Source organism: Lontra canadensis, unplaced genomic scaffold (assembly GCF_010015895.1).
Source record: "Lontra canadensis isolate GAN:19392208 unplaced genomic scaffold, GSC_riverotter_1.0 scaffold59, whole genome shotgun sequence".
Taxonomy (NCBI): Eukaryota; Metazoa; Chordata; class Mammalia; order Carnivora; family Mustelidae; genus Lontra; species Lontra canadensis.
Window position 1 is genome coordinate 1,895,030 of NW_022631053.1, and position 13,312 is coordinate 1,908,341.

At 47.7% G+C, this 13,312-nt stretch overlaps 2 protein-coding genes across 5 annotated transcripts in view; one reads left to right on the top strand and one right to left on the bottom strand.

Annotated features, from left to right (window-relative positions):
* Positions 1-86: 86 nt before the first annotated feature.
* On the bottom strand, positions 87-9,704 carry ZNF740 (zinc finger protein 740). Of its 4 annotated transcripts, none has more exons than XM_032876682.1 (7): positions 9,425-9,700; positions 8,029-8,539; positions 5,696-5,845; positions 5,259-5,348; positions 4,700-4,823; positions 4,281-4,399; positions 87-3,368 (listed from the first exon to the last, which is right to left on the bottom strand). In XM_032876682.1, the coding sequence occupies exons 2-7, from the start codon at positions 8,035-8,037 to the stop codon at positions 3,279-3,281; spliced, it is 582 nt and encodes a 193-aa protein (XP_032732573.1). In that variant the 5' UTR covers positions 8,038-8,539; positions 9,425-9,700; the 3' UTR covers positions 87-3,278. The 4 variants fall into 4 exon arrangements, with proteins under 4 accessions (XP_032732573.1, XP_032732572.1, XP_032732575.1 ...); XM_032876681.1 differs by having other exon boundaries at positions 8,229-8,539; positions 9,425-9,699; XM_032876684.1 differs by having other exon boundaries at positions 5,696-5,877; positions 8,229-8,539; positions 9,425-9,699.
* Positions 9,160-13,312, top strand: part of CSAD (cysteine sulfinic acid decarboxylase) — a 27,686-nt gene continuing 23,533 nt past the window's right edge. The window contains 1 exon segment of the mRNA XM_032876680.1: positions 9,160-9,181. The gene's annotated coding sequence lies outside the window, so the exon portion shown is untranslated.

The following is a 13,312-nucleotide window of genomic DNA, read 5'->3' on the forward strand; positions in this document are numbered from 1 at the left end:
ACGTTTGGAATGGTTGTATTTGGGGGGAAAACAGAAAACCACTTTGGCCCCAAAGAAAAAGCTTTCCCAAAAAAAGAGATAGTATGTAGAAAAGCCCCATTTTCTTTTTATTTAAATATCCTAAATATATCACGAAGGAACATACACTGCACTTTAATGGTAAAAAGATACAAGTTTATAACATCTTATAAAAACTACCATTTAAAAGTGATCTTGTTCATTTGATATTCCCCTCCCCCAATAGCAAAATAAGTATATTAAAAAAAAAAAGAGAGGGAGGGAGGGAGGGAGAGGGCAGAGAGGAAGAGTTGGGAGGGATTGTTAAGATAAAAGCCTCAGGACTGCAGCAGAGGCAGAGCGTTTGGGGAGAGGGTTAGCAGTTGTGGTGGGACCCCACGTCTCATTTAACCCTCCAATGTCAAGCCATAGGGCACAATCAGTAGCTAAGTGATGAAAGAGGCTGTTGGGGGGTGGACGGAGAAGAGTTGGGGTGCAGGGAAGGGCAGGGCTGGTAGGGCCCAGTACAAGCCCCCCCCCCCCGAACTGGTACTACTCTTTCCCAGGTCCCCAAATTCCATGTCCTGGTCTCTGAGAGCCTGCCCTAGCTCCCTTTCCCTTCACTCCAAACGCACCTGAGGCATCTGTCCAGTGCTAGACCCCACCAGCTGAGGAGGGCTGGGGCCTTTGGCCCAGGAGCCCCTGCAGCGCTCTTTGTCTGTGCTTTCCCTGGGGTGTAAGTGGGGCTTCCGGGCCCTCTGGGAGGCTAAATCACTCCTTTCTCCTCTTTGCTCCTCTCTCCTCACACATCCTTGGCCCCAGAACCTGGACACAACCTCCCACCTGCTCCTGAGTTGCCCCCACACCCAGTCCTTGGCAGGGGTGCTTCTGGTATGGCTCTTTACACACCTGTGCACAAACTCCCTCTCTCTCACCCACCCTGGCAGGAGACTGGAGCTGTGGGGGGCCACGGCACACTGGGACCTAAGCACACATCTGCACATGTAGGGGAGAGGTCACTCAAGGGATTCTCTCCACACACACTCCACCCCTAAACAGATTAGCTGCAACTGGCAGGGAATGAAGCCTCCTGTTTTCAAAAGTGCTCCTGGGAGAAGTTTTTTAAATGTTGCCTCCTTCCAAGAATCTACTCCCAGAGGTGAGTGATAAATTCCGGCCCCAGAAGAGCCCTCTAACAGGAAAGGGGCTCACTTACATACGGGAAGATACCCAGCTTGCGGGGACCACATGGCAGCTTCAAGGACTGAAGCCTAGGTTCTGGACAGTATCAAATGCAAGTGCCAGCGTAAAGCTAGAAGAGCACAGGCGGCAAACACATTCCCCAGTGTCTCTTCCAAACGATCTCAGGCGCTGCCAGGGAAAATCTGAAGGGTGCCATACCCTTCTCTTTCCCTGAAATCCTCACATTTCGAGGTATAGAGCCCCTTCCCCCACTTCAGGTAACAGCGAGGAGCTTTCTGCTGCTGTTCCCTACATTTTCTAGGAAATGAAGTCACACTGTCTGGAGTTGCCATCTTAGAGCCCCACTGACAGCGTGGTCAGGTTCACCAAGCCTCCATGATTATTCCATGATTACTCCCCTCTATAGGTCAGGGCAGGCCACAGTGGGGGCCAACCAAACCCCAGGAACTTCCATAGCAGAAAGAGGGTTTTTTATTTCACTTTAAAAAGTTCATGTTTACAAGCTATGGCTTGGATTAAACACCCTAACCAGCCTGTTGAATCAATTAAAAAAAAAAAAAAAAAAACCCTCCAAAACAAAGCCCTTCACTCCCCTAAATCAAGTTCCTCAGCTCCTGCTGGGACCTCAAGCACCCTCAGATTTGGTGGTGGTGATGGGGGCTGTTTCATGCTCATCCTCCCCTGAGTTGAGGGCCAGAGAAGGGTTTGGCTCAATAATATGCCATCTCCAAGCATACAAACACAAGCACACATTTGAATGAACACATTCACACGTACACACACACACACCCCTGATCACTTCTTTGAGGGTGGGTAGGGTGGTGGTGTTGGGGCAGAGAAGAGCAAAGAATATGATTAAGAATAAAACCTACAATAGATTTCTTCCTCAGTCCTTTCTCTGCAGCACCCCCCACCCCCAATTCTTTGTTGGGTAGGGATGGCCATTAAGAAGGAAACGAAGATCTTATTCTTTGGGACCAAAGGCCACACCCCTATCTCCTCTCCCTGAATACAGTGATAGGACTTGGGCAGGGAGAGCAGCTCACGCTGCTCAACCGTCATGTCAGGGGACACCAAACTCCTCTGTTTCTTGAACAGTTGTTGCTGAACTTGGGACTAGTTTCGGGTTGTTCCAAGAGGGCACAAGGAGAGATAGCCCCCTTTGATATCCGTGACTACCTGCTGAACACCTCTGTCTGGCTCAGGAGTCAACGGCAGCGAGGTAGCCACACACTATCTCTAAGATCGAGTGCCCAAAGAGGGCATGGAAGGGCTCTGTGGGCCGCTCTCACCCAAGTTCCCTCCACAAGGCACTTGAGCTGACCCCATCAGGTACCAGGGTGGCCTGGGCCAATGCAACAGCTGTGGGCACAGCTCTTGCTCTTCCCTGGAGGAAGAAAGAGGTACCTGCCCACTCTAGTTGGACCCAGCCCTTATCTGCTCCTCCCACCATTCTTCCTTCTGTCCTTACGTGTATAAGGAGACAAGGTGAACTCAGCTGCCATCCCTTATCCTACTCTCCTTCAAACAGAAGGTGAGATGCAGGGCTGTGGAACACTGAGGATCAACTGCAACTAAAAACTCAATTTTGGGGAGGGCTGGACCAGCCATAGTCCCTGCTTTGACCAGGGCTCTATGCCTCCATGTTACCTGTATCCACAGTGTAGCTGCTAAAATTGCTTTTGGATAAACAAAAACAAGAACAGAATAAACAAACAAATCCCTCTCCCCAAACCTTTCCATTTCAGCTGCCAGCTGGAGTCCAAGGTTGCGGGAGCCACACCAGTCTTGGTCCTGTACCTTCAGTCCCCACTATAACCTCAGCCAAGGGTCCAGGGACTAGCTTCCCTACCCAGGAATGCTGTAGGAACTTCCCCGAGATACTCATAGTCTCAGATTATTTACAGAGCTGAAGCTCTGAGGCCGCTGTCCCCTGATGCACTCTTCTGGTCTCCTGGGTCAACTCCTCCAGGAGGGGGACAGGTACAGATGGGGTGGTGGTGGGACCATCAGACCAGAGGGGGTGCGCTCTTCGGTAAATTCTTCTGATCACTCCCACCACCCAGGGCCCCTTGCGCCTATAGAGAAAACTGCCCGTCGGAAGTCTTGGACTGGCACCCTTGGCACATCCGTTTGTGTCTGAGTAATCGATCTGTCCGAGAAAAACACTGAGAAGAAAGGAAGGATTAAGTGTTGAGAGAACCTCAGCTACCTTTGTCTAGCTCTGCCGTCCCCACGTGGGAGGCAGGAATTCGGTTCCACATGCCCTCAGCAAGTACACAGACGGCAGGAGCACACAGCGGTTAAGAGCACAAGCTCTGAAGTCGGGAGCCCTGGCTCTAGCCCTCAGCAGCTGTGCGACCTTGGACATGGTATCTAACAGCACTCAATCTGGACACTCATCTGTAACGGGGCTAAAGTACCTACTCACAGAAGGGCTGTGTCATTCATCCAATATTTATTGTCTGTCTCAAGGCAGGTACAGTTCTTGGGGCTAAGGACAGAATGGTGAACCAGAGGGGCAAAATCTCTGCCTCATGGAGCTTCCATCCTAGTGTTTTGAGATTCAGTGTAAGAGGGTGGAGCAAACATTCTCATCAGATCAGACACTGACACCCCCCCCCCCCCCCCACCCCATCCCCCGCAGCAGAGATGGTCTTTCTTCCAGGTGCACCAGCTCTGAGTTTGACTGAATCCTGCCTCTGCCCTTAATCTGCTGTGACTTCAGGAAACTTAACCTCTTTGAATCTCAATTTCCCCATATGTGAAATGATGACAACACAGGTCTTTATAGAATTAACATGAGGATTAAAAAGATAATCTATGTTTACAGGCTCTCACAGTACCTTGCACAGAAATAAGAACATGAAAAATGCTATTGTTAATACAATTATTCTCATGGCCCCTCCCCATAGACAGCTGCATAAGGCTAGAGAGATACACCTCACCCGGACATACTAACTCTATCATGGCCAGGAATTCGATGTGGCCCCTTGTCAGGAAGGTGACGGGGGCGGGCCCTGCTTCTTGGTGAAGGAAAAGTTTGTTGTGCGGGGTGGGCGGAGGACACATGAGCTTACCTGATGACACCGTTCACACTGGTAGGGCTTTTCACCACTGTGCACACGCTTGTGACGCTCCAGGTGGTACTTCTGGATGAAGCGCATATCACATATATCACACTCAAATGGTTTCTCACCTGGCCCACGTGGAGAGAGAAGTTGATTATCATGAGGTACACAAGGTAGGGACTTCATTCCAGGTATTTTCCCAGAAATCTTTAATTTTTAGCCATGTACAGACACCTAATGAGGAAGGGTCCCCAAAGCTGTTGGTCTCAGTTACATTAGATACAGAGCCACAAAATTTCTCTAGCTAACTCACTTATCTTCTTCCTCTATTTCTAATACTTGGCCTCTAAAACAAACCCAACAAGAGCTGTATACACACACACACACACACAAAACTACAGACTACTGAATATGAGCAAAAGACTTACCAGTATGAATAAGGATGTGCCTCTTGAGGTGGTAACTGCTCCTAAAGGCTCCAAAGCAGTGCTCGCAAATAAAATTTTTGGGAATCTTTACTTGAAAAGAACCATTTTGTTCCACTACCACCACCTAGAGGCAACAATCAGGCATGTCATAAAGCTATCTCTCAGCCTCCTTTTTGTCCTCATTCTATCCTAGGTCAATTTCCAGTTGCTGGACAAAGTAATCTTTCTAATGTTTCCATCTCCCTCATTCCCTAGATTTAAGAGACCCTCTGAGGAAGGAGGTGGGTATGGGTAAGCTGTATGCCCCATCAAACCCAACACCTCTGAATGCGACCTGAGGGAGGTCTACCTGCCCACAGGATCCCATGCCTCCCCGGCCCTCCTTCCTTTACCAAGGATGTTCTGGAGAGGGCAGAGATCAAAGACCAAAATGGTCTATGGAAGAAATCAGAGTGACCAAAACATCTAGGGAAAAGTCCAGGTTGAACCACAGATGAAAAGAAAAGAAAGATTATCCATTACCAAACGATACCAGTTTGGGGATTACCCCATTACCTGCCTTTTTAACAGTCTTCTTTGAATGAGAGGCCTCAGCCAAGCTGTCATCATCTTTGCGACTCCGGGACTTATCGCTGTCTTTTCGGTGGCCCTTTTAAAATAAATCAAAGCTAAACTCATAGCCTATCTCCCTACACAAGACAGGAAACCAAATGCTGTGCTTGCAGACAATTTCTAAGTAACAGTAACCACCTGCCCCAAAGGTTTAGAGAAGGTACTCATCCATTTCCTCTCTAAGCACTATGGTGTTAAGGGGTTATAGGTAAAGAAAAGCCCTTCCTTAGCTCTCTAAAATACCCACATTCACTCATTCCCCAGCTGGATCCCTTTTCCCCACTTCCCTAAATAGATGCACTGAGGAATTAAAGCTTGACATCTCCTGGCAGAGAGCTTGGGCCACCCGACCCCCAGGTGCCACAATGGACTCAAACGCTGTACCTGACTTGAGCACCTCAGCACATCAGGGCTACCTGCCCGCTCTCCATTCTCGGCCTGCTTGCTGGCAATCTGGCTCAGCATCATCTTCTTGCTGGCTGCAGTGGGAACCAAACTCACACCTGCTAGGCCTTCACAAGCCAGGAGACTTGCCTAAGTTGAAAGGAGATGAGGTGTCAGGTCACCTGGCAGGGCAGGGCAGGACAAAAACAGGCTGCCATCTTCTGTACAACTACCTTTCACACCCAGCCACAAACAAACTGCTTCTCTAAGGAGTGTCCCTCTCTACTGCGAGAAACTCTGTTTCCTTCAAGAGTACTCCCTAACTCACCTCACCAAGACCAAGTTACTTGTTATTATTCAGCATTTAAATACCAATCAAGTGAATAACCAAGTATTACTGACACTTTTGTCATTAGCAGTGTGCTAGGACATGTTACCAGGTACTTGACCTTGTGAATGGGCATGAGGGTCTGCCCGGCTGATCCACTGAAATGGGAGATTTCTAGCAGACTTTCCTCCTCTTCCTCTCTCAACAGAAGCTTCAGAGCTCACTATGATCGGCAGATATCACTGGTGCCAAATATATATTCTTTCAGGTCCCACAAACATGCTTATCAGCAAACTACGTTATTTCTCCCTTCAGATTTTAAATTCCCGAGGTGTTGTCAATTTTAACAGGTCTAAAAATTAAATCACTTGGAAGGATTTTAGGGTTGAGTATCACTTTCTCTTGACCTCCAAGGCCATTTATTTGTGTGCAAATCCATGTTTTCACATTCTCTACTCTATGTGTAGTTTAAAAACTGCTCAAACAAGGAATGATTAAAAAAATTTCCTCTTTTCATGGCTATATTCTTCAAACTAACTTTGTTTGGCTAGCACTAGAGGATATATTTTTCTTACTGAAAAAACATCTCTTTAAGAAACACTTCAAAGAAATAGTTCATCAGCAAACTTCCACAAGTCATTTATTTAAAAAATTCCTTTTAAAAATACTCTCTTAAAAAAAAAGTTCCTTTTAGTATAACCTGCGACCCCTTTCCTTTCTCCTTCAAGGACTTTGGACATAGAAAGGTTTAGAGGTGGAAAGATCAGATCTGCTGTTTGCACTTTATAATCTTGGGCAAGTTACTCCACCTCTTCAGGCCTCAGTTTCCTTAAATGCAAAATGTTTACGAAGAGTATCTACTCTCACAGGGCTGACGAGAATAAAACTAAGATACAAATACATAGCGGTACCCAATACAAAGTTAGTGATTAGTGAAAGGCAGTTTCTCAGAACAAGAGTGAACATGATGCTGTGATGGGGGTTGCAAACAAAGGAAGAAGAAACCAAAGGGCTCCTAATCTGCATGGAAAGGAGGAAGCTATGCATGCAGCTGGAAGAAAGCCAATTATACTATAATCAGACTGCCCTCCTGGTGAGACTGGTAGGGGAGGGTCCCTGGAAGAAAGCTGTGGGAAGCTCCAGGGATGCCCGCACATAGCTTTGCTATCCACACTTAGAACAATCTAACAGATCATCCTGTCTCTCCAATCCAATCCTGTCCCCTCACAATGACAATTATCTTCTAAATACACTGATCTGAGACCACTCTGCTACTTAACATTCTTCAGAGAGCTCCCATTCCCTACAGAATATAGTCTGATTCCTTACTGAGGCATAAAAGGCCCTTGGGTTATACTCTAACATCCCTAGGAAACAACTCCCTTACCCTAACTCTTCCCTCTATCATTACCTACCCTGTCCCCCTCACCCATTTAAGTCCTTTCCTCCTTAACTAGCAAACGACCTGCAGTACTCCTAACCCCATCACATTCTCCTATGCCTTTAAGCCTCTGCCCATCCAGTTCTCCTTGTCTGAAAGCCCTGTCTGCTTGTTTGTCTAGGAAAATCCTATGTATTCTTCAAGCTTCATCTGCTTTTGTTCATCTAAGCAGAGGTACCCTTCTCTCCTTTGCCACGTACATACCTCTATTATTGCATGTTCCTTCAATCAACAGTTTCATTGAGTCTCTGCTGCTAATCAACCACTATGCAAGGTATGATGTACATAAAGATAAATAACAGACTTTCTCTCCACTTCCCCCGACCCCAACCCAACTATCCTGGAAGCTTGCTGGGGATGGGGATAATCTTATTCATCTTTGTATCCCCAGCATAATGCCTTGCATGTAACAGGAGTTCAATTAATTCCTGTTGGAAAAAAACAAATGAAGCATTCACCAGACTCTTCACTCCCTCATGCCCCTCAGCACTTAATGTACCAAGTGTAAACTGAGTAGTTGTTTCGCAAATGTCCCATCAGTGCCTGTGATGCAGAATGGCCTACCTCCTTCATTTGACTGGAAGCTCCCTGAAGGCAGGGGCTGTGGCCTGTCTCCTTTCCTTCCTCTAGATCTCCCCCTGGTGTTTAATACAGAGGTTGGCTCACTGGGTTGGTCAATATGTTGACTAAGGCAGCATTCAAGAGTGAAACTGCAAACACGCTTCCCAGTGATCTTGAAGGAGGAGGATTCTATAGCTTTTTACCTGAGCCATGCTGATTTCTCACTTAATGCAACCCAAAAGTTCAGGAGTTTCTTGATCCACCTCTCCTAAGACACTGTTGTTTGAAGAACTGTCACCAAATCACTGTAACAACTCCTTCGTGTCCTTTCAGTCCTGCTGCCATATTGAACTGCCTTTGTCTTCAAACAGAACTTAGTGTCCTCCAAAGGGAAGATAGATGTTCCAAGAATCCCTGGACTCGGCCTGGCTCCTGCCTATGATCTGAAGAAGTCTGCCAGTCTTGGTTTTCCAACTGAATCCTCTCTTTGAAGTTCACGATCTGTTTCAGAAACCTGAAACCAGAAAAGGAGATGGGGCAGTTAGGTGCAACATTCTCAGGTCATACGACCTGCAGTAGGCTGGACCTTTTTTTTTTGGTGGCCGTGGCCGCTCTCTGTGAACCTCAGAAAGAGGACATTAGTTAAGCAGAGTTTTCTTTCTAGGTCAGGAGAAGAAACTGGCCTCCAGGGCAAAGACGAGCTGCCAACAGGAGTAAAAGTAACTGGGGCTTCTCATGGATGAACTGCAATAGGCCAACTGCTTGGATTTGCCATCTAACGAATAGAAGAAGGGGGCGGAGGCCCTTCGGGGCTTTTGTGCCGAGTGGGCCGGGCCGCGAAGCTCGCACTCTATTAAGGAGGCCAGAACTGGGGTGGAGAAAAGCTCAGAGGCTATCGCTGGACGTCTGAGTAGCAAGGCAGCAACCGGACTGGCAGTGTGCGCCGAGCCGGCCCACACGTGCGCGTTCTCCGAGTCTGCCCCAGGGCACGGAAACTCGCTGCGGAAGAAGGCAGGCAGGCGGAGGCCGGCGCTCCGTGTTCCCTCCCTGCTCCTCCTCCTCCTCCAGCCAGCCAGCCAGCCAGCCAGCCAGCCGCAGCGCCCCGCCGCACCGAGCCGGAGGAGAGCGCGGAGGAGAGCGCCGAGAAGCGCGCTAGGTGCGTGCTCGCGCCCGCGTCCCCGCCAAGCAAACCCCTCTCCGCCGGGCCGAGCGAGCGGGGTGTGTGTGTGTGCGCGCGCGCGCGCGCGGCCCCTTCCTCTCCCCCGCGAGCCCCCTCCCTTCGCCACGCGCCCCTCCTCCCTTCCCCTCCCCCTTCCCGCGCGGCGCCCCACGGCCTGTGAGCTGCTGAGGCGCTGCCGCCTGCCCAGACGACGCTGCGCTCCCTGAGGCGTGCTCCTACCTGCCAGGCGCGGCCTCCCGCGGTCTCCCCGACCGCGCGGCGCCTCCTCCAGGCCCCAGCACACCGTGCCAGCCCCGTGGCCGCAGCTGCCCTGCCGGGACCGAGGCAAGTTTACAAACACCAACCCGGGGCCCGTTTCCCCGGAAGCACTTCCCCCTCCCCCTCGTCCTCTCAGCCGAGCCGCAATATCCACTTCCGGGCTCGGAGCCTGGACCGGCGGGAGCAGCCAGAAAGGGGGTGAGGCTGAGGACGCTGGGAGGGTTGGGGGGGGTGGTTGTGCAGCTGGTGAGTGGGCGGTACCGGCGCGCGGAAGGACGGGAAGGGGGCGGGCCGGCGGCACGACGCGTGCGCCGTGGCAGGGCGCGCCCCGGCGGCCATCTTGGCTGAGGGCAGGAACGAAAACTGTGAAGTGACGTGCGTTGCCTTCTCTCGATAGGTTTTGCTAAGTGGGCTGTTGGAGGCTCCTTGAAAAAACGCCATCAGTTTCTCTTCCTCGCGTACGTCCCCCTGTCGCATCTGAGCCTGCAGCCCCAAGTAGAGCCTGAATAGTTCGTACTCAGCCTTTCCACGTAACTCAGCGAAGGTCCTCTTTATCTGAGTTTTCTTTTTTTTTTTTAAGATTTATTTATTTATTTATTTGACAAAAATAGAGAGAGACAGAGAGATCACAAGTAGGCAGAGAGGCAGGCAGAGAGAGAGAGATGGGGAAGCAGGCTCCCCTGCTAAGCAGGGAGCCCGATGCGGGGCTGGAACAGAGGACCCTGAGATCATGACCTGAGCCGAAGGCAGAGGCTTAACCCACTGAGCCACCCAGGTGGCCCATCTGAGTTATCTATCAGACCCAGCTCTGAAGATTCTGGGGCCGCCCAGTTCCTGGGAGAAGAGTTAATTTTCTTTGCATGCTTCCTCCGTGTACACTCAATCTGGGCGTGTCCCGAGGCCAGTCTGGTTAATTTAGACTGCTTAACCCTTCATTTCAGACGTTCCAGTGTCTAACATTGGCCTCCTCGCCTGAAAGAAGCCATAGGACTCCCCTCAGTAGAAGACTGTAGTTTCATTGGAGACTAAGTCATAGAGGGTGGCCCTTGGGTCTGGCGTTAAGAAGATGGAAACTTGAACTTTTCTTTAGAATCTCCCAGCTTGAGCTTGTTAGGGAGAGGTCCCGCTAAAGATGGACTATGCCAAGTGTTCTTAGTGGAAGGAAATGTCAATCCATTTTTAATCTCAGCTTTTGCTGTAGGTGCTGCCAGGATGTGAGTTTAGGAGAATTAATTGAGATGCCAAAAGAAAAATATTTATGAAAGAGAGGAATTCCCAACTACACTTTGTACACGGGCTTCATTTCCTTGAGCACTTCATGTTTTGAGCCGTTGACAGCAAATCTTTGTGCTCTTAGACTCATGATAAAATTGAGATTAAAAAATAGAGATATGTCATCAGAAAGAACCTTTTTTTTTTTTTTAAAGATTTTTATTTATTTGACAGATCACAAGTAGGCAGAGAGGCAGCAGAGAGAGAGGAAGGGAAGCAGGCTCCCCGTTGAGCAGAGAACCGCACGCGGGGGCTCGATTCCAGGACCCTGAGATCATGACCTGAGCCGAAGGCAGAGGCTTTAACCCACTGAGTCACCCAGGGGCCCCAGAAAGAAGTCTTAAAAAAAAAAAAATTCGCTCATACTTAATTTTTTTTTTTTTTTTTTAACACAGAGAGAGAGATCACAAGTAGGTAGAGAGGCAGGCAGAGAGCCCGATGTGGGGCTCCATCCCAGGACCCCGAGATCATGACCCGAGTGGAAGGCAGCGGCCTAATCCTCTGAGCCACCCAGGCGCCCCACTCATACTTAATTTGACAAGTCCACACACACATAAGAAGAAAAGGCAAAAATGTTAAATGTCTGTTTTCTACTATCCTGTGCTCCTGAAGATCGTCACTTTTATCCATTTGGCAAATATACTTCCAGGTTTTTTTTCTATGTTCATACAATTTTTTTTTATCCAGAGTATATTTATTGAGCACCTACAGTGCTGGACACTGTGTTAACATTGTAGATATCTAAGTTCTTTAACATTTTAACAATTGTTGCATAATATTCCAACTTATATTTGTGCTTTGATTTGTCTAGACTCGTCCTGATGGACATTTAGATTAGTTCCATTATTTGTTTTATAAACAGTGCCATAAAGAACATCTTCATACAATTAATCCTTTTGCACTTATAGATTTGTAGATAGAATATGTGCATTTAACACATTTTTTAAAAGATTTTATTTATTTGAGAGAGAGACAGCACAAGCAGGGGGAGTGGCTGAGGGAGAGGGAAAAGCCATGTGGGGCTTGATCCCAGGAAAATTTCTTGGGAAATTGACCTGAGCAAGGGCCCCTGTATGTTTTAAATCTTAATCAATTCTGTGAAATTGAATTTCAGTTCGTAACAATTTACATGCTCACTCAGAACCATGTATGAATGCCCCCATTTCCTATCGCATAGCAATACTGAATACTATGAATTTTTAGTGTGGTTGCCAATTTGATAGATGAAAAATAGTTGGGGCACCTGGGTGGCTCAGTGGGTTAAGCCTCTGCCTTCGGCTCAGGTCATGGTCTCAGGGTCCTGGGATTGAGCTCCACATTGGGCTCCCTACTCAGTGGGGAGCCTGCTTCCCCACCTCTCTCTTCCTGCTTCTCTGCCTACTTGTGATCTCTGTTCTCTGGCAAATAAATAAATGAAATCTTAAGAAAAAAAAAAGAAAAGAAAAATAGTGATTTCATCATTTAAATTTGCATCACCAATAGTGGAGGGGAGAAACTTCTATTGCATCTTCTCAAAGTTATATTAACTTTTTATTTGTCATATGTGTTTAAAATACTTCCTCTTCGTTTTTCGTTTATCTTTCAGCTTCCCCCTTCCCTGAGCAAATTATGCTTTACAGGAATTTATTTGAAGAATTCCTATCAAAAATAGGAATAAGACAGGAATGTTTACCATCAAAGCTAATATTGTATTGGAGCTCCTGGCCACTGAAAAGTCTCACTATTTTCATATGATACATTCATCAAGAAAGAGAATTGACTGACAAAATACTAAAATAGTGAGTTCAGCAGTATGACCAGATGGGAGATTAACAAACAGAAATTGTACACATAAAATATAAGAACCACCAACCATAAAAATGCCATGAAGTAAATACTCTCACAATAAGAATATTACGCTTCTAGAAATAAAGTTGACGGGAAACTTCAAGCCATATATTAAGAAAATCAGACTATTTTGGTGAAAGACAAAAAGATTTTGCTTAAATGGAGAGTTTTTAGCATGTATGAATAGAAAGTCTTAATTTTGTGAGAGACATGAGTTTTTGCTGTCGATTAAAGTAAGTTCTGGGGCCCCTGGGTGGCTCAGTGGGTTAAGCCTCTGCCTTCAGCTCAGGTCATGATCTCAGGGTCCTGGGATCAAACCCCACATTGGGCTCTCTGCTCAGTGGGGAGCCTACTCCCCCTCCCCCCCGCCTTCTGGTCTGGCTACTTGTGATCTCTCTCTCTCTGTCAAATAGGTAAATAAAATCTTAAAAAAAAATAAAGTAAGTTCTAATTAAGATAGGACTTTGGGGGTGTCTGGGTGGCTCAGTCGTTAAGCATCTGCCTTTGGCTCAGGTCATGATCCCAGGGTCCTGGGATCGAGCCCCACATCGGGCTCCCTGCTCGGTGGGAAGCCTGCTTCTCCCTCTCCCACTCTCCCTGCTTGTGTTCCCTTTCTCCTGTGTATCTCCCTGTGTCAAATAAACAAATAAATAAAATCTTAAAACAAAATAAAATGATGTAGAACTTTGCATGGAACTTAATCTGATTTTTAGATTTTCACGGAAAAGAGTGCTTGTGTGGCTAAGTGGG

Bases quoted from the DNA above. Each gene is read 5' to 3' on its own strand.
- ZNF740 (XM_032876682.1), bottom strand. The intron at 5,349-5,695 runs GTACAGCGTTTG...TTATTTTAAAAG, and splicing joins TGCTGAGGTGCTCAAGTCAG to GGCCACCGAAAAGACAGCGA. The intron at 4,400-4,699 runs GTAAGTCTTTTG...CACGTGGGCCAG, and splicing joins GCACATCCTTATTCATACTG to GTGAGAAACCATTTGAGTGT.